At 40.0% G+C, this 19643-nt stretch overlaps 1 protein-coding gene across 2 annotated transcripts in view; it reads left to right on the plus strand.

The window, feature by feature from the left end:
• LOC120445824 (zinc finger protein 407) overlaps positions 1–19643 on the plus strand; it is a 40382-nt gene that overhangs the window by 15550 nt on the left and 5189 nt on the right. Inside the window, exon 2 of one of the 2 annotated variants that reach the window (XM_039626441.2) lies at positions 10043–12483. In XM_039626441.2, the coding sequence (XP_039482375.1) occupies positions 10049–12483 (2435 nt within the window). In that variant the 5' untranslated portion in view covers positions 10043–10048. Of the gene's footprint in view, positions 1–10042; positions 12484–17560; positions 18390–19643 lie in introns of those variants that run through there. The other variant, XM_039626442.2, reaches the window with a different exon arrangement.

The raw sequence follows: 19643 nt of genomic DNA on the forward strand, positions 1-19643 counted from the left end.
GCAGCGATTTGCGATTTGCTAATTTTCTGTTCTAGATCCAACATGAGATGTTGAAGAACTATCGGGTTTTTACATTTTAAATTAACTAAATTATTCAATGAGTATTTTTGGGTATGTACGAGTAATATCGAACGCTCTTTTACGTTTTCCGGCCAACTATTTACTTTTCTATCATTCATAGAAATGGTCACCTTTAGAATGTAACTTTTCGGTGACTTTTCGAGAGATATTCAATAACGAAAATAAAAGTTTAAGCTCGAATAATTCAAAACCAAAATTTAAATTTGAGATCGAACGTTGTTAGTCCAAGCAGTAGAATGTAATGTGGACGAGGACGTAAAGTAATTATTTTAAAAACGATATACATACGCAAAAATTAATATTTTAAAAACAATTTGTGTTAACTTTATAAGCAAAGTATATTTGTATCACACTCCTTAATCGTTAATATTATCGTGTGATTAGATTTGAAAATTGTATTATATTTTATTTATAAACTAGAAATTTTAATACAGATGTCGGAATGAAAATAATTAATTTTTGTGTATGTATGTATACTTCGTGCATCGCGTTAAAAAAGGACTTTATTTCTCAACTTTGGCAACTTTAAAGACGGAGAATTTTACAATACTATTTGAGAAAGGCCATAACTACTTCCGAAAAAAGATAACCTTATAAGAAATTTAACAAGGAAATTTCGGCAAAACCGTGTCAATTTGTTAAAAATTCATTCAACATATATATAAGTTCTCTATTATTTGAATAATAACCGGAGAGTCAACTGGTTAGTGTGTAGTGTTTTGAAACACATCGAATGCATAGTACCACTTTCGAACAGCTGACTGGAGTTCGAAAATATTTAGAAACAAGTGTTCCAGAACTTGGAAAGTTTGTATTTAATTTTGCCAGGCGTGAGAATCTCTTTATACTTGTACAACTCATCTGTAAGCATTTCCTGAAATGCTTCTGTAAGCATTACCTTCGTAAACGTTACTGAGATTTTTTTCTGGATAATTAATTATTATTAGGAAAATTAATTAATTATTATTAGGAAAATTAATTAATTATTAATAAAATGTCTATTGAGTGTATACTAACTAAAGTAGAGGAAGTGTTCCCAAGGAATATAACAGTCCCGGTTCTATAAATATTTTATTTTTCATTTTATTTAAATACAATAAATCGATCAATTTCAGTAAGTAGCCTTGTTATTTTATCCTGGAGAGAAGATGCAAACAAAGCCGACTGTGGTAGCTTTATTATATAATTTAATATTCGGTAGAATATTAAGCTGGAACATTTTATGATAAAAAACAACAAATAATTTGACTCAAATTGTTCCCCTCTTCCACCATCTAAAATCCGAGACTTCTTTCGTCTTCTATAACAGATATTGCGGTTTATTTTTGTCAAATTCCAGAAGGGAAAAACACAAATAGTTAAAATCAATATTATATATAATTTAAAACTAGAGCTTTTTTAACACACTTGGCAAAAAAAAATTTTAATGATTACATTTTTATTATTATTAGCGGATTACGATCAGGTAACATTTTCAAGACACAGTATTAAAATGAGAATTTAAATTCTCTAAGGTGTCAACGCATTTAAACAGATTGAAAATGTTTTTTTATGGCTTTGGTTGGGTTCCTGAATGTCTTGGGGGATAACCCCATTAACATATTATTAGCCCATGTGGGTAAGCTTTTGCAAAGCTCATTCAATTTGCCGGTACAGAGAATTTCCCAACATCTGTTCCTTACAGGAACCATGAATGCTAGGCACTGGTTTTAATCTTATGATTTATACAAAATTAAGGTCGCCATATAGTCGCATTAATTACGCCTCATAATGAGTGATTTATGCGAGAGCTCAGCCTTGTGGCGGCGTCTAGCATCAGCAAGCATTATTTCCATCCCAGACCGTCATGTCCTTCCTCAAATCACAACCTAACGTCGTGATAAGAAATGTTCTGCCAACGCCTGCGGCCAGAGAGTCACATTAGCAAAAATGCCCGTAATTATGCTTTTTATGATGTCACTCATACTCTGCTCCACCCAGGTCAGTACCTTATCAGCCAAGTTGTGTTTGTGGTGCTGGATCTCTAAAAGATTTTACGCATTCTTAATTCTTTTTTTATAAGCAGCCGGCATCAATTACCCGTATATTCAGAAATTTGTTAAAACAAGTCTTTGGGACTGATTTTAGGACCTTTTGGCCAATATCGCAAACTTTACCATGTTGTTCCTTATTTTATTTGACTTGCGATGAATACCTTAGTTACATCTGCAAATAGCTAACATAAAACAAAGATGGTCCGGATTGTTAAGTTAGCTAAATTCCTAAAAAGGAAACTTCATTATCCTTGCAGTAATTATTTATTTGAAAAAATTATTTATTACAAGTAAAATTGTTAATAAGTTTATAAAAAATACCGATAGCTTTGGTGGCAAAAATAATTACATTTTCCGCCGGCGAGGAAAAGAATTCGTGTGCGCTTGATGGTTTCAAATTTCGACTTAACTTATATTTCCACATGATCAAAGTTTAATTGGTGCAGCTCTGTACAAATTGAGAGCGTTTCGTCATCAGCAAGAGAAAGTTGGAATCGTATGATATAGGAGCGATAGCTAGTCGCCCCCCAACTCGAAACAACGAAAAGTTGCACCAAGTGGTCGTGTCTTCATGAATGAATGGGTTCATTCGTTGAAGACTTGGGCTAACCTTGGAGCCTTTACGAGCCTTTTCAAATTCTATTTCGACTATTTTAGGAAAAGTTTCATTGTATTCAGTCGGCGACAAAGTTTCTTCAAAAACTATACTCTTGTCTTTGCAATTTCTTATAAAGCGGAACATAAAGCGAAAACTCGATGACATCAACTACTCGGAAGTTTGCACAAAATCGGTCAATCCGACTGCTTGATGACGCAAAACTTCATCGTCCAGCTCGAAATGTGCATTCTTGGGCCAGTTTTCCTCTTTGTCTATCAGAAATAGTGGTCCAGTGATGATGAACCAATTTCGTCGACGTCACAACCTCCATAGATTAAAAAACCTTTCAAATAAAAAAAAAATTTAGCATTTTTTTTCCTCCATGTATTTTTATTCATTTCAAAGATCAAGCGCCCCCAATAAAAAACCCTTTATAACCTTTGGCAGTTTTGCTAGGAATATAAGCGCAAGCTCCATAAGCTCTTATGGGTCGGAAAAGGCAACTGTACAGGTGACATCAGATCGGTATGTACAAACCGAGGAATCAAAATCTCATCCAGTTGAGAAAGAGTGCTTTTTAGCATATTCCTCCAAGCTGTTTCTAAATGCATCGGAATCGACTCATAACAATCTAACTTATTAAGCCAAAGTGCGTGCAATAGGATCTTTAATGACAATGGGTCTTAATTAGCCGAGGGTCTTCGGTAGGCAACCACGATATTCCTAACGCGTTAGTTGACTTAGTTGAATCCGAGATGGGTCCACTCTATTCAATACCACATAAATCAACATTGCATTCGAAATTCTTGTATCGTCTCCTATCGATAACAGAGAACCATAAATCGACGAAACAGTAACGATAAGGTTTCTCAAGGAGAGACTAAACAATGTTGAAATATTATTCACAAATATTAAATATTCGTTATCCGTAAACCCTTTTAAACTGGCCAGTGCCGTTTTGTAATTGCTCTCCGTGACTTTGTAAGCTTTAATTGTCAATAAATTGGATAACTGGAATGCTGGCGACTTTATGAACCAAAGTTTCGAAAAAGCTGATGAACTCCGAATAATCTCCATTAAATTTTGGCAATGCCAAATTCGGAAGTCGCGCACGAGTTGGGGATACAGCAGCTGATCCCGAAGTTTTGCTGATGCTTGCAGTCTTCCAGACAAATACAAGAGTAATTATTTTTGCCTGGCTCACTATACAAAGTTCTTCTTATTCTAAAATCGGAATAGCTCCCTGGTTGTTCGTTTAATCGTTTAAACCCATGTAATTTTTATACCCGTTAGATTCGTTGAAGCAGAAGCTTCCGACCATATAAAGTACATATATTCTTGATCAGGATCAATAGCCGAGTCGATTTGGCCATGTCCGTCTGTCCGTCCGTCTGTCTGTCCGTCCGTATGACCGCTAAGATCTCAGGAACTACAAAAGCTAGAATGTTGTGATTAAGCATACAGACTCCAGGGACATAGAGGCAGCGCAAGTTTGTCGATTCCTGTTGCCACGCCCACTCTAACGCCTACAAACCGCCAACAACTGTCGGTGTTGAAGACTCTCTTTCGCACTTCCACTAGCTGAATAACGGGTATCAGAAAGTCGTGGAACTCGACTATAGCGTTCTCTCTTCTTTAAACATGTTTTGATATTGTTTTATTAGTCTTGTAATTTTCTGTCGAACCGCAAAAACTGTCTGTGTGGAAATTTCTCCTTCGCACTTCAACTAGCTCAGTAATGGGTATCAAATAGTCGGGGAACTCCACTATAGCATTCTTTCTTGTTTTGTTTTATTTTTTTCTATGGCAGCTATGTGTTAACGTGGTCCGATCCTGTTTCTTTTTATTTACTACCTGCAATAGAAGGAAAGCTTGTGGGAATGTTTTATGCAGATAGCTTTAAAACTGAGTGACTAGTTTGCGTAAGAACGGGCTTAGATGTTGATACTGGTAAAGTATATACATATAAATATACATATACATGGTCACAAATGTCTCCTTCAGTGCGATGCAATCTTCTGACTGACCCTCAGCCGGGGTATAAAAATAGTTTTATTCCTTATTCTCTAAATCATATTTATGGGTTACTAAGAGGTGTGAGGGTCTTAAAAACGGTAACGATCTCCACCCACTCCTCCAAAACGCCATAGAGTCGTAAATTCGGTAAACGCCTAAGTGGTTTTCTTACTTAAAGCCAGCGGGTTTTAATTGACTTGACTATTTCTAATGTTCCTTCAAAGATGGTCGTCGAAACATAAAATTTAATTTTATGTACACTGAACCAAGTCGGCAGAACACAGCATTTTAAAAAAATTAATTACGTTTTAGTTACGCTTCCATTGTTTTTTGATCTGCTTGATTTGTCGCCGGCCGAGTTTAATCATCATCATCGAGGATTTTTTGACAACCGACCGAGGGGCGCTGCCGTGTATGCCGTATGGCTCGAATCGAGAGAATATTGACGCGATATAGCAATTTTATTAATGAGATCTAAATATGTGTTAAAAAATATAGAATTGATTGCTTTAAGAGCGGCAGAAAATCAAGATTAGAAATAATAGAACAAAGTCTATTATAGACAGAACATCATTCTCTGTAGGGGTCATGCAACTCAAAGTTAAATCTACAATGATTTAGGATTAGGGTACGTAGTTTTTAGTGTATCTGCTCAGGGAAGTTTAGCCGACTAACCAAGTCAGGTCTATCAACTTCACATGAACAAGCTTACAAATGAAGACTGTTTCAAGCATGTTCAACTGTTCTCTATATTGCAAACATAAACGTAATTGAACACAAAAATATCACTCTCTGCCGGTTATGTTACTCATTACTGATGATTATCCGAAATGATATAAGCAATTTCAAGTTAAAAATGAACCCACGCGTTAAAAACAAAGAGAACGGAACCGCTGCATTACGACAGCGGGAAAGGCGATGACCCAATGGTAGCCATTTAACAAGGAATCCACCCACGGCACAGTCATGGTGTCATGAAGATCGCCACAGCCGAAACCCAAGCCGATGAATAGAGTGAGGCTAATGTCCGTCTGCTGTAATTGATATACATATATTTATTAAAATTGAACGCTAATCGCTAAGGCGATCCTGTGATCATGTCATGAACCTAAGTCCACAGCGATTACAAATAAGCTGTTTGTCCATTAAATAAATATAACCTTCACAAGTTCGCCGCCTTGCCAGTGAAATATAATGCATTTTCTGAGTGCCTTTCAAGCATTCCCATGATGAGCCACTTCGACAGATTAAGGAAGAGAATAATAACAAATTCCATATTATATATATGGCCTATAATCGGTTGGACTCACAGGCAGATAAAGAAGAGGCAAAAGCAATCAGAACTCTAAATCTGATGTACACCGCTAATTGCGCATAGATTACCAGATGCATGCGCGATATAACAGGCGAAGCCGCCCCATTGCAAGACTAAGTATCCAGGGAACATGGTCAGCAAGGGAGTGCGGATGAGTGTTGGCCAGCTCAATGAGAAATTGCGACAGAGACAACTCTATTCGGCCAATTTGCAGAGGTGCGCCCGAGAGACTAGGAATCGCCAAGACCATTGCATATTTATTTCAAACTGACCCATTTGGTAATATTCATAATTTAAATTCATACGAGAGCCGCTTTGGCTGTTCAGCACCAAAAGCGGCATAAATTCTCGCTGTCACTTTTTTAGTGTGGTGCCATTTGAGTTTATTTGCGAAGGGTGTTCTGTCATAAGTTGCCGCCAAATTGTTGCGTTGTACCTGCTGCGAGTCGTAGGAAATCAGATTTAAGGATCCCACTCGGCCAGCCTGTAACTCAGAAACCATTTAAGGCGTAAGGTACTTTATGAATTCGTCGTGGGCCGAGATGAGAGTTGCTGGTGCGCACAAATCGAACGAGCGCCATCAAATATGTCCGTTTAAATGTACGATCATTCTTGCCTTAAATGCAAACTAGTCTGATCCCTCGCTAAATTATTGTTAACGATTTGCACTTAATTTCGGTCGTACGTTTGGTTCGATTTGTTTGGTCTTGACATTAAATTGTATTGTAATGGCTAGAGGATAGGTTTCGATACGGTCTATCAGAATAATAATATTAATAATAATAATAATATTATTGAATTGAATTATTTTCGAGTTCAACCCAGGCACAATTATCGGGTATGGTTTATATTCTATAATATACACATAAAAATTCAGCAACCTTAGGTTCAGCTTTGGTTTCCTATTTATATAATATATTAAAAAAGACAAAGATACTCCTACGACCGAAACAAAGAACTAATTACCGTCTTTATCGGGTTAATGCAATCGATTAGCATATTCTCTTTTACGATGTGCCTTAATTTACGATACCGCATTTATTATTATTGGCATCTCCGTATTTCTCCTCGTCAGCTGCCAGGCAATTTTAATTTCCAATTGAAATTCCCCCTCGCTGTTTTACAGTGGCCGGCTAAAAGATGCGACAATACCGGCAGATGCCACTCATGAGGACTCTGGATCTGGACCCAGGTATCGTGAATCTGGGTTGGTCGGGAGGTACCTGTTGAGTGCATAGCGATTCGCTGGACGGTCATCAGGCTTATGTGGCATATAATTTTTTTTTTGGTCCGCTCATGAAAGAGTGGTCGTAAAATTTTTTGATGACGTTTGTCAAGCTGCCAGGTTGGCCCGCATGGCAATGAATTTTTTCAGTTTGTACCATTAAATCGATATATTTATGACACTCCACTTAAGCTCCATCAAGTGAAGTATTTTTGACTTGTTTTCGTTTTTGGTTTATTTTTAGACTTCAGGTGAGTGACGCCCAAGAGAATAACTTGGACTAAGAACCGGACATTTTTATTTGAAAGCAGTTATATTTTACATTTAAGTTAAATATATGGAGCAAACGATTTTTTACTAAACAGAAATTAACCAACGTTTTAAGCGATGGCTCATTGTATGCGTTTTAATACATCACAATTTGCATGCCAATACTCATACTTTAAATTAAATACTTTGTTATCCACTTAAAAGGAACGTCCCTATCAAGACCACCAGCCCACTTGGACCAACTTGTCCACTTACGTGCAGACTGTTTGGATTTGACAGCAAATTTTAGTTGTACAGTATTTCTATATTTTTCTTGTTCCAACTGACGACGACGGCTTCTACATTCAAACAGCCATTTGCTCCCCCTATTTCGCGCTTGTGGTACCAAATTGGGTGATAACTCCTTTTTAATGGTTGCGCTTTGCCTGACTGGATTGTTGCTGTTTTTCTACGTTCTTTTCTATTTTTATTTTTATTTGTCCCGCTTAAACTCATTCTTCGAATCAAACAACCACGAGGATTCCACGCGGCTCCCATTGGCATCCTCGCGTACGATTTTCTTTCTCAACTGTGTTGTGCAGTGTTTGCCTCGAACAACAACAGCATTAGTGTAACAACAGCAACAATGTTGTCATGTTATTTGTTGTTTCGCTATTGCCCCATTGCTTTTATTGTTGTTGATGACGGAGAGGTTTGTGATGTTTCGGGTGCAGATTCCCTTGGATCTGGTTCGGTTTTCGGCTTGGGTTTGGGATAGGGCAGGCGTTTGGATTGGCATAGTCCGTGTTGTTCGTAGTCACAAATGCAAATAATAGGAAAATGTTGCTATTCAGCAACACTGAAACTGCATTTATGATTTAATTCCTAAATATATCTATGGCGACTTTCCCCATTTTCAGTTTCGCTTAGGGGATTCAATAAAATCTCCGCTAAAAGTTATTAATTTAAACACAAAATGCATCTCAAAAAACGATTAACAACCAAATATTTGTAGTTAAAAATTTCCGGAAACAATATCTATAGCTAATTAACGCTATAAAATTGCCACGGTTGTTAGAGCAGCATAGGCAATATTTTTGGGCGCCTTATGTTCTGCTGCCAGCATGTTAATTGTTACGTAAATGTTCGTTTATCACTCACAGAACCATCATGTAGGGTGGTGGAAGTGGCCAATATGGTCCTTTCTTGTTGGACGGATGAGGGCGACAATCGCGGATGTTCGGCATGGCCCATCCCCCATATAAGCCAGATCGCATGTCCCGCATTCCCACATGGATCCATATCGTCCGGGCGTAGAAACGGTAATGGAACGAGGTTCTGCGTCGGAATTGTTATGTTTTTCGTATTTAACCTCAGACATGGGCCTCGTTTGGATAAATTCCCGCCAACTGCTGCCAGCGATTGGTGTCGCTGCAATTGTGCGCTAAAATTATTAACAACCGAGACGACAACACAACAGCAGCACAGCGGTAACATCGGAGTTCCTGGCGTCAACGTCGACTTCGACGCATCGTTCATCACGCTCACATGTGGCGGAAATGACACTTTTACATTTAGCATCTCTAAAGGGCCGGAAAGGGACAGCAGGACACGAAGAGAGAGACAGCAGCAGTGGCAGCAGCAACAAAGCCTTACACGGATGCAGCACAGACGCCATAAACTTCGTTTTTGACAAGCCGCAACACACAGGACAAGCGGACAACTGTCGAATACGTAACGTGGAGCTCGAAGAACAGGACGTGAGTTACGGACACGGCTATGTCAACGCTGCGGTGGCCATGGCTGTTGTTGCGACGCACGGTCTGAGGACTGCGGGAACGAATCTCAAGCCAATAAATTGACTAAAAAAACTGCGAGTTTATTTATATCCCCCGTGAAAAGGAGTTGGCTAGAAAGCTAATCCGTCAAAAAATTATTACATATTCGGCAAAGCCGAGCTTAAGAACTCATTAGATTCTAGATTCTCTTTTAATATTTTAAACTAAAAGGCGTACTCGAAAATGCAGCAACAGAAAATCATTAAATAAGCTTACGCGTTATGTGTTCGAACTTTTTAAAGTGAAATCCTATGAAAATAATGTCCAAAACAAAAGAAAACGCTATAGTTGAGTTCCCCGGCTATCAGATACTCGTTACTCAGCTTGTGGAAGTGCGGACGAGAAATTTTCAAATTTTTCTGGCATATTGATAGAAATAGGAAAAAAAACGAATTAAATGAAACAAAATCAAAAAATGTTTTAAAAGTGTGGGAGTAATCGATTCCAAAAACTTTCCAGCTTTTATAGTTCCTGAGATCTCGATGTTCGTATGGACGGACAGACGGACATGGCCAGATCGACTGCGCTGTTAATCCTGATGAAGAATACATACATATGTACATATATACATTATTTGGTCGTAAACGCTTCTTCTGCCTGTTACATATTTTTCAACGCCGATAAAATTTCATATGTTTTATTTTTGGGTGTACAGATTTTGAATCCTTTTTTTTTGTTTTTCCTCAGATAATTATGAACCCCGACCATTTAAAGGACACTCATCTGTGCATTAGGTGCAACGCCACTATACTTGGACTCACAAAATACATTGAGCATCGAAAACGAAACTGTATCGTACCAGAAAAGCAAAATGTTTCGCCAAAAGCCGATGGACGAGCAAGAATCTCCTCTGGAACTGAAGTGTCACCGTCGATTATCAGTAGCAGTAATTTGGATCACACATATGATGGCTTCCAGTTTACGGAACCGGACGCTCCAAGTAGTTACCTCCGCAAAACTACCGCCAGTCATGGAGGAAAGACCTCAAAGTCCTTGACGGAAGCTTATGATCTTCCGTACGAGCTTGGAGCCGATCTTTTCTTTTCGTCCCTACAACTGCAGAGCGTGGCCACGGGTGGGAAGATAGTATCGGTGGCCCGTCAAGAGCGAAGCAAAGATGAGACGTGGGTCGCACCAACTGGCGATCCCCTACTGAAAGCAGTTAGGGAGCACGATGAAACGGTGTTTAAGCCGCTTCACTTTGACCATGAGTCACCAGAAGCGAGTGAAGAGGAGGATGATGAGGATGAACAAGAGGAATTTGATGCGGAAGAAGATCACGAAGAGTACGATGTAAGGCGTCAGTCACCGCCCATTGTGCCCGCCAGTCACACAGGTGGTAAATGGAAGCCGGAATCGCGGCCGCAGCTACGACATCCGCATATAGAACGCCTCTCGCCAAGTTGGGATGAGCCCTCTGAAGATAACTACATTCATCCTCCAGCGGACCATACAAAAGGCAAATGGGTTCCGGGTAGCAAACAGCTGGAGTACATCGAAAATATAGATCTTACTAAGCTGGACCAACCGGGGGCTAGTTATTGGTGCAACATCTGCTGTAGGCGACTGAAAAGTCGATTATATTATGACCAACATTTGAAGAGTGGTTACCACATTAAAAGAGCTGAAGCAGAGTGCGAATTAGAGCAAGCTACTCTAGGCAGAGAACTTACCCTAAGCAAGGACTTCTCAATAGAAGGCAATGAGGACAAAAAAGAACAAAAGCCACCAAAACGACAGAGGAGAGCAAATCTTCTGCGATGCGATCTATGCCGGCACACGATGGCAAGACATTTGATGGGCAAACATTTAATCTCCCATTTTCATTTTAGAAGACTCCAGGAGCAGAGTCGAATTAGACGGCAAAAGTGCTTGCAGGAAATACTTAAGCATATGGGAAGCATAGTGAGGCAATCTCCTTTTCAGTGCTTGCCTTGCCGATTCTATGCTAACACTGAAGAGAACTTCATACATCACTGGCAATCCCACGAGCACTTGCAGCTAACAAAGAGACTGGGGGGAACTTTTTGGTGTGCCTTTTGTCAGTTTAGCTCCAACACCAATAATTCTATGTTGCTTCATTTGCTGGACTCCTCTCATAAGGAGGTGCTTTTAGCCCTTAATAGATCGGTTCCCATATACATAGCCCAAAGAAGACGGCTACAGTGCTCTAGGTGTGGAATGGAGTTTTTGTACAACATTCAACTACGTCGACACTTTATCTCTGATCATCCGGGACATGCTCTTACAGGGACGGCAGCCGATGAATACCAGAGTAGGTTTCGATGCAATTTGTGTGGATCTTCACAGACATCTCGTTTAGCTCTTCAACGTCATAAAAAGCATAAGCACCTCCTGGCAAGGTATTTTTGTGCAATCTGCCGATTAGAATTCGACTCCTCTTTGGATGCGCGACGTCATAGAAGCTTGATGGAACATAAGCAAAAAGCAAGAGCCCAAATGACTATTTTACCACCCGAAAAGGAAATAGAACATATGCTAAAAGAAGTTTTAGAGGAAGCAGCTCCGAGTTTACCCGCCAAGAGGAGTGGGGATATTAGGTGCGCGATTTGCAAAAAAACGTTTGAATCGTCTCAAAGCTTAACCAAACATCAAGCAGAAGTTCATTCATCAGATAATCATTTGTGTTTGAGTTGTGGTTCAAGCTTTAAATCTGCTCAGTCACTAGGAAGACACACACGCAGATGTCAACCCCTGGCCAGCACATCATCCCCCCCTCATCCATTCCTAGCCCAAAAGAAAGCAATCTACTCCTGCGATCAATGTCAATTCCAATCTCAATATGAGTCCGATCTAGTTTATCACCGAATTTTTCACACAAGATCCGGAACAATAGGAAAGAACGAGCTTCTTCAGTGCCCCTTGTGCCCGAAGAATTTCAAAAAGCACTCCCTTAGGCCTCACCTAAGGAACCATACAAATGAAAAAATTTTTGAATGCACGGAGTGCCTTCAGAAATTTGCCAGAAGACACAACCTGAAGAACCACGTTATCACGAGGCATGGTAAAGTAGGTGATCAAGACCAGACTGAATTTTCTAAAAAAGATGTTGAACAATCAAAACCCAAATATCAGTGTGGAACATGTGGAAAAATACTGGCCAAAAAGTGAGTAGTTAGCATAATGTTCAACTAAGCAGCTTCATTTTAAGGTACTACAACTCCTCGCCAATTTGTTGGTTTATTTCTGCAATTTTATACCAAACAAAGACCGCTAATTAGAAATTCGTAATAGCCCCAGGCCTGTGACAAGCTGCTACGGAATTGCTGGTCATATGGAATTGTCACAAATTGTAGTATTTTTCAAAAAACGCCCAAATAGGTTTCATTCAAATGAGACTTAAATAAACTATATGAAAGCCGAGAAAAGTGCCGTTAGGAAATGAAAACCAAGCAAGAGTTTTGGTTGCGTTGCATTAATTAAAAATTCCTTGCTGCGGTATGTGAGAATAAGTATCCGAAATAATACAGCAAAATATAACTCATTAAGTGCTGGGCATTCCGGCCAAAAAGCGCGAGGACACCCCCAAGCGTGGACAGCAGCCACATGGTATGCACTGCGCTTACAAATCAAGCTTGCGGCTATTTCACCAAAAACTGCAATATCCCCACTCCAAGAAATAAATATTTTTAAGGGTAAGCAACTATGGAAGCGGGAAGAACCACATTAGTGGTCTGATGTAATTCGGAAATCATCCCTTTAGGGCGCAAAACAACATTAATGGAATGACTGCATCCATATCCAATTTAAATAACAAAATTAGGATTTGTTAGTTTATTATATTACGTAATAAGAATGACGGTGTTTGAAGTTCTTAACGCGTACCTGATAGTTAACAAAATGTTTTCTATGATTGTTTATATGACCATATACACACACATTTACACTACTATTTATGTTAGGACATGTTTTTCATTAAATCGTTCTCTATGAATTCATTCTGTCCACCAGAGGTTTTTATTCTTAGGAGTTCTTATTATGGGTACAGATTGTACCACAACATCGAAACATATTTTGATATCCTTTTAGTTCTTTCTCCTTTTAGTCCCTCTCGTAATTGAATCTCAAAAATAAACCTATTACCACTGACATTTCTTAATCGCATCGTCGAACTCCGCTGCTCTTCATAACTACTCATAACTTTCGAAGTTGTTCACTTCCCTCTGCCAACTAATTCCTTAAGCAAACATTAAGTTGAAGTGCAATCGGGACCAAGATGGAAACAGGAGACCAACCTTTCCGCTGGGGCTGAGAAATTTCTACTTTTCAAGCGATTATTTGAAAAATTTATTAAAATGCTCATTTGAAGTTATTGTTGTGCTCGCTTGATGTAGATACTTTGCTTTTACGACTAACGAGACCAAGTGGCCAGCAAAGCTGCCGGATGGTGTCGTGGAGTGGAGTCTCTGAGCTCTGCAACTTTCAGTACGCCTCAGTACCAAATGCGAAGGGAGGCCACGGGGACAGGAAGGACGACGACATCGTCAGTCATGTCAACAGCGGAGCGCTACACACGCTTCCGGAATTTCAGACTTCAGCTAACTCAACTTTTACGTTGGTCTTTAAGCTTGCAACTCTTGGAGATAACAGTCCTAGGGATTGAATATTGTAATTCTGAATAGACTGGCAATTACAACGTCGGTTTTCAATTTTCTAAGTTACTTCTTACTAATATAAACACATTTTAATTTTTAATATTAACGTTAATCACAAAATTCTCATGATAATGCAATAAAATGTAATTTGAAAAATTAATTAATATTCCTAAATCTACTATTTTCTAATTGCCCAAAGATTTTCAAATTTAACCAGTTCAAAGCTGCTACACTATTATTAAAATATGCACCTGTGTTGTGCAAGGACAAGCAAGGAATACAATTCCTCCTCGTGTCACGTTTTCATCGCTGGATGATATCCTTTGCGAATTCTTTCTGCAGTGCCGAGTTGGGATGGTGCTCCAGGAGGAGGCGGCTGAAGTTTGAGGCGTCCGCTGACGACGTCGTCGCCATCGCCGCGTCGGGCAATTCACTTTTATTGAAATAGCGTGCAATGTTATGTTGGCTGCCTCTGCTAGTCGAACTCGGATTCGGATTTGGAGTCGGTTTCGGATCTACCCCCTCCATCGCCGTCTTGCTTTGCCCGCTTTTCCTCTTTCTCAGTGTGCGCATTTCTTTTTTTCAGTTGGTCCGTCCTCCTTTTTTTCATTCGGTTTATTTTTGTATTTTACGTCATTCCTATGGTGCATCATTCGTTTGCCGGCAGTTGATTCTCTTGATGGCACAAAGTGCAGTGGAATTCATTTTAATGGTCGCCGTCGTCCTCCAGTGATCCGGACCGCTACCACCCACGTCCCGTGCTCTCCCCAAGTTCCATCACTGGATAGTCAATTTTACAAACTTGATTTTCCATTCCCAATGACGCCAGCCCGCTCCATTGGAGGATTTAGGGATTCTGCTGCCACATTGCATTCATTCATTTTTATGAATCTGCGAAATTGAGTCGGACATTCTTCGGTTTGCGGTCGGCTGGCACTGGAACGTGTTGTTCGAGTCCTCGGTCTGATGTCTCAGTCACAATCACCCACCTCACTGTGGATTCCAGTTTGTTGTTGATGGGCATTGGCATATTCTGACGCTGTCATGTTTTTTTAGCATTTCTTTTTTGTTCTGATTGTTGATGCTCGTCTAACGAGTCATGAGGGAATTTAACAATTCACATCGAGAGCTAAGTCCAACCTAAGAATCAACCATATATTTACGTTACATAATGTTCACAAATATGCTTCATAATCATATTATAAAATGTAAAACAAGAGAGAACGCTATAGTCGAGTTCCCTGACTATAAGATATCGGTTACCCGATTTTCAAAAGTGTGGTGACATGACAGACTATTGCGTTTGGTTGGGCGTGGCAAACATTTTTTGTCAAATCGATAGAAATTTACAAAACAATAAAAATATGAAAAAATATCAAAACATTTTTCAAATACGTCAGTTTTGTGCGGTTTAGGCGGTTGGGCGTTAGAGTAGGTGTGGCATGGGATCTCAATGTCTATACGGACAGAGCCAGATCGACTTGGCTATCGATCCTGATCAAGAATATATACATATGTACATATACTTCACATGGTCTTACTCTGCGGGTAACGGGTATAATTAGTGGTTATATAGTCCGAGTATAAGTACAGCCACCAATTCATAACAATGGCACGTTCCACAATGCTTTTAAATGATCATTTAAAACTTCAAGGCATAAAAACAACATCATAATAAAGCCAAAACAAGAGAGAACGCTATAGTCGAGTTCCACGACTATCTGATACCCGTTACTTAGCTAGTGGAAGTGCAAAGGAGAGTTTTCAACACTGACAGTTTTTGGCGGTTTGTGGGCGTTAGAGTGGGCGTGGAAAAAAGTTTTTTGGCAAATCGGTAGAAATTTAAAAGACCAATACGAAAATGAAAAAATATCAAAACATTTTTCAAAAGTGTGGGCGTAGCAGCTTTGGGCGGTTTGTGGGCGTTAGAGTGGGCGTGGCAAAAGGTTTTTTTGCAAATCGATAGAAACTTACAAGACAAATAAAAAAATGAAAAAATATTAAAACATTTTTCAAAAGTGTGGACGTGGCAGTTTTGTGCGGTTTGTGGGCGTTAGAGTGGGCGTGGCAACCTGAATCGACAAACTTGCGCTGCTTCTATGTCTCTGGAGTCTGTATGTTTAATCTCTTTTTAGCTTTTGTAGTTCCTGAGATCTCGACGTTCATACGGACGGACAGACGGACATGGCCAGATCGACTCGGCTATTGATCCTGATCAAGAATATATATACTTTATATGGTCGGAAACGCTTCCTTCTGCCTGTTACATACTTTTCAACGAATCTAGTATACCCTTTTACTCTACGAGTAACGGGTATAACAAGTCTAGAAAATACACACACGTATCGGTATAAGGGGTTTAAATGCTGCTGGTGGTGTGATGCTAGACAAGTGCAAGGGTGACATTTAAGGCTAATTTCCTGCAACGATTTTTATTTCGCTCAAGTTTGCCAGATAAGCACTAAAGAGTCGTCTAAATGAGGGAATAGAAAGGAAGGCATTTCCCTAATTACACATGGTATAGAAATGTTGCCACGCCCTAACGAGTGTGCAGGGGGTAATGGTGGTGCACTGTGGCAACTAATTCCACATGCAGCACGGGCCGAGGCATCAAATCCGGCTAATATCGCGCCAGCGAGAAACAACTCTTAGCGTCTCAGACCGGGAAAAGAGGACAGACAAGGACTTACGTACCAATTACACGAAAACAGCTCAGAAAGGGTATGTACCGGTGGGCGTCGTGGGTGAACGTCTACCAGTGATGCTTGAACCATTTTACGAAAATTTCACAAAAATAACATGACTCCAAAGGTTTTAGATTCACGATTTGTATGGAGGAACATTTAAGACCAACCTTCAAATATGTTTGTAAAAAAAATAATTTCCTACATATGTGCTGTAAAGCACGTGGAACTGGCTGGGTGCGAAACATTCATGTAGGCAAGGCTTTTTGTGTTTCCTTCACCCAAATGATATTAAGATATATTACATACAAATAATCCTTTAAAATGCAAGACCCGTTACTCGTATAGTAAGAGGGTATACTAGATTCGGTGAAACGTATGAAACAGGAAGAAGGAAGTGTTTCCGACCATATCAAGTATATGTATATATTCTTTATCAGGATCAAAATCCGTCGGTATGAACGTATGATCCAGAGACATAGACGGAGCGTAAGTTTGTTGACCCATGTTGCCACGCCCACTCTAACTCCCACAAACCGCTTAAAACTGCTACGCCCCCTTTTTTTAATAATGTTTTGATATTTTTTAATTTTTTTGTTAGTCTTGCAAATTTCTATCGATTTGCCAAACCGCTCAAAACTGCCACGCCCATACTTTTGAATAATGCGTTGATTTTGTATTCGTTTTTTAAATTTCTATCGATTTGCCAAAAAGCCGTTTGCCACGCCCACCCTAACGCCCACAAATTGCTCAGAACTGCCACGCCCACACTTTTCAAAAATGTTTTGATATTGCTTCACATTTGTGTTAGTCTTGTAAATTTCTCTTGAACTGCCAAAAAACTTTATGTCACGCCCACTCTAACGCCCGCAAACCGCCAAAGACTGTAAGTGTTAAAATTTCTCCTGAAAATTCTGAAAACGGAACTTTCGGCTTTATAACCATTGCATTATCTAAATCCTTTGGTATTTCATTTTCGGCGAAAAGGCCATATCGGCACAACTAGTGTGTGCCCACTTCCTGGTGACTGACACCGAAAGCCTTATGCATGGGGGCTGGCTTGACTAACGCCCCGCGGCCAAAAAGTTTTCACCCAAAAGACAGGACAAGAAAGACGCTGTCATAAATATTTATGCGAGTTGGGGGAACAACAATGCGAACGCGCCCGGGCAAACATTCAGCTGCTCCAAACTACACATGCGATTGTCTTAGACAACCGAAGACAGGAGTCCTTCTTGGGGCAGAGGCTCCACCGCACTACACCTGCCTCCCTTGAAAATTCTGCATCTTCGTGCAGCCGACAATGAGCAGCAGGAAACATTTCGCACCTGCCGCACCCGTAACATGTTGGCTCAGCGATGTCGTTGGAGACAAGAGGAGGAGCATCTGCTGAGGGCATGAGCATCTCTGAAATGGATGGCGTGCTAAAGTTGACACAACACCCGGACAGAGCCAACGGTTTGTCCTAGATTGCAGATGCTGCGCTCCGACTCCTCCTCGGCGGGTGTGTTGATGACAGCTCCACCCCGTCCCATGTCTGAATAACAGAGTGGAAAAGGGCAAAGTTTTCATCGCAAGGCGTTTTCGTCAACTAATCGGCAACGAAGCTGCTTCCAGGAGACGCAGGATATGGCGTCTTATCTCAGGGAGTTTCACCTCTGAACAGTTTTTGGAAATTAATCCTGGCTATGGGGCTGACTCGAGAATATATGCACATCATATGCGCACTCCAAGGTGAAAGCATTTATTGTGTAAATTTTTTTCGTTATTGATTGAGTTATGTTTTGTTTGGATGGAAGACGGAAATATTTGAATACTTAGATTATATATATACAGATATACAGTTTTTATATACAGTTTTGCGCTCTGCTGATCGCCTGATATGTGGTCTAAGCTATAATTGAATTGTTTCGAGAACAATGAGCTAATTTAAATGAGGCAATACAGTTGAGAACGTAATTTTGCACGGTCTCGAGAACATTTTTTCCGTTTTTCTCTGGGCGGACACACGTATTAATGAGACAAACGGTTATGGCTAGGAAAACTCAAGAACTTCACAAGAAGTCTGGAAAATGCATTTGGGGAAATAAAAGTTAATGTCGGAGGTAAAAATACAAATGGAAGCTGGAAAACGAACTCGGTAAAAGATAATTTTGTTCGTTCAGCATAATGTTGGCGCTACTCTCTCCCCCGATTCCGCGTGTCTGCTCCCATTATTCCAGCAGCAGTAGCAACAGAAACAAGAACAAGTTACGGCAAACTGTGCAGGCAAAATGGCATCCTTTTGTCAAGTCTGGCACAACCTTCAAGGAGTTGCGGCCTCCCACCATCTGACATGCCCTGCACCTTCTCAACCGAGCTCGAGTCGTTGTCATTGTCGTTGCTATTCAAACTCCATACAAAGTGACATTTCACATATCAACGACGCCCCTGTCTTTCCCCACCCTCTCTAACGCGCGATGGCATCATTACAAATGCATGACAATGTTGTCCCGTCCATATTCAAGAGAATGTCCACACCCCACAGCCCTTTATACCGTCCACTCCAAAGCCGTATCTCGGTTTTTGTCTGGAAACGAAAACTTAGATTAAAGATTGAAACTTTCTTAATGTCGCGCCTTATTAAGAGAAATCTTTTTCCTCCTGGAATACGAAATGAACTAAGCAACTTACAACAATGCATGCCGAGAAAAGACAACACATTTGAAAAAATGCATTTCAATATGGTTATAATAGCTAAAACTGGCGATTTTAATGGACGTCAATACAATAAGTAAAGTTTACCTCTAAACCTGAGGCACAGCCACTTTAAGCACAACAATTCTGCCCCAGCATATTTCAATCCTGTTGTTGCTCCAATACTAATACTCTTTGGGCACTAGAACTACCCTCAGCTGTTTCGATTAATTAGGCGTAATTGATGTGCAGAAACTTTTGCCTACAAAAATTTGCATTTTTGTTTTGCGGATCCTTTTGACTTAGCTGCGC

The sequence above is a fragment of the Drosophila santomea genome, chromosome 2R (genome assembly GCF_016746245.2).
Source record: "Drosophila santomea strain STO CAGO 1482 chromosome 2R, Prin_Dsan_1.1, whole genome shotgun sequence".
Classification (NCBI taxonomy): Eukaryota; Metazoa; Arthropoda; class Insecta; order Diptera; family Drosophilidae; genus Drosophila; species Drosophila santomea.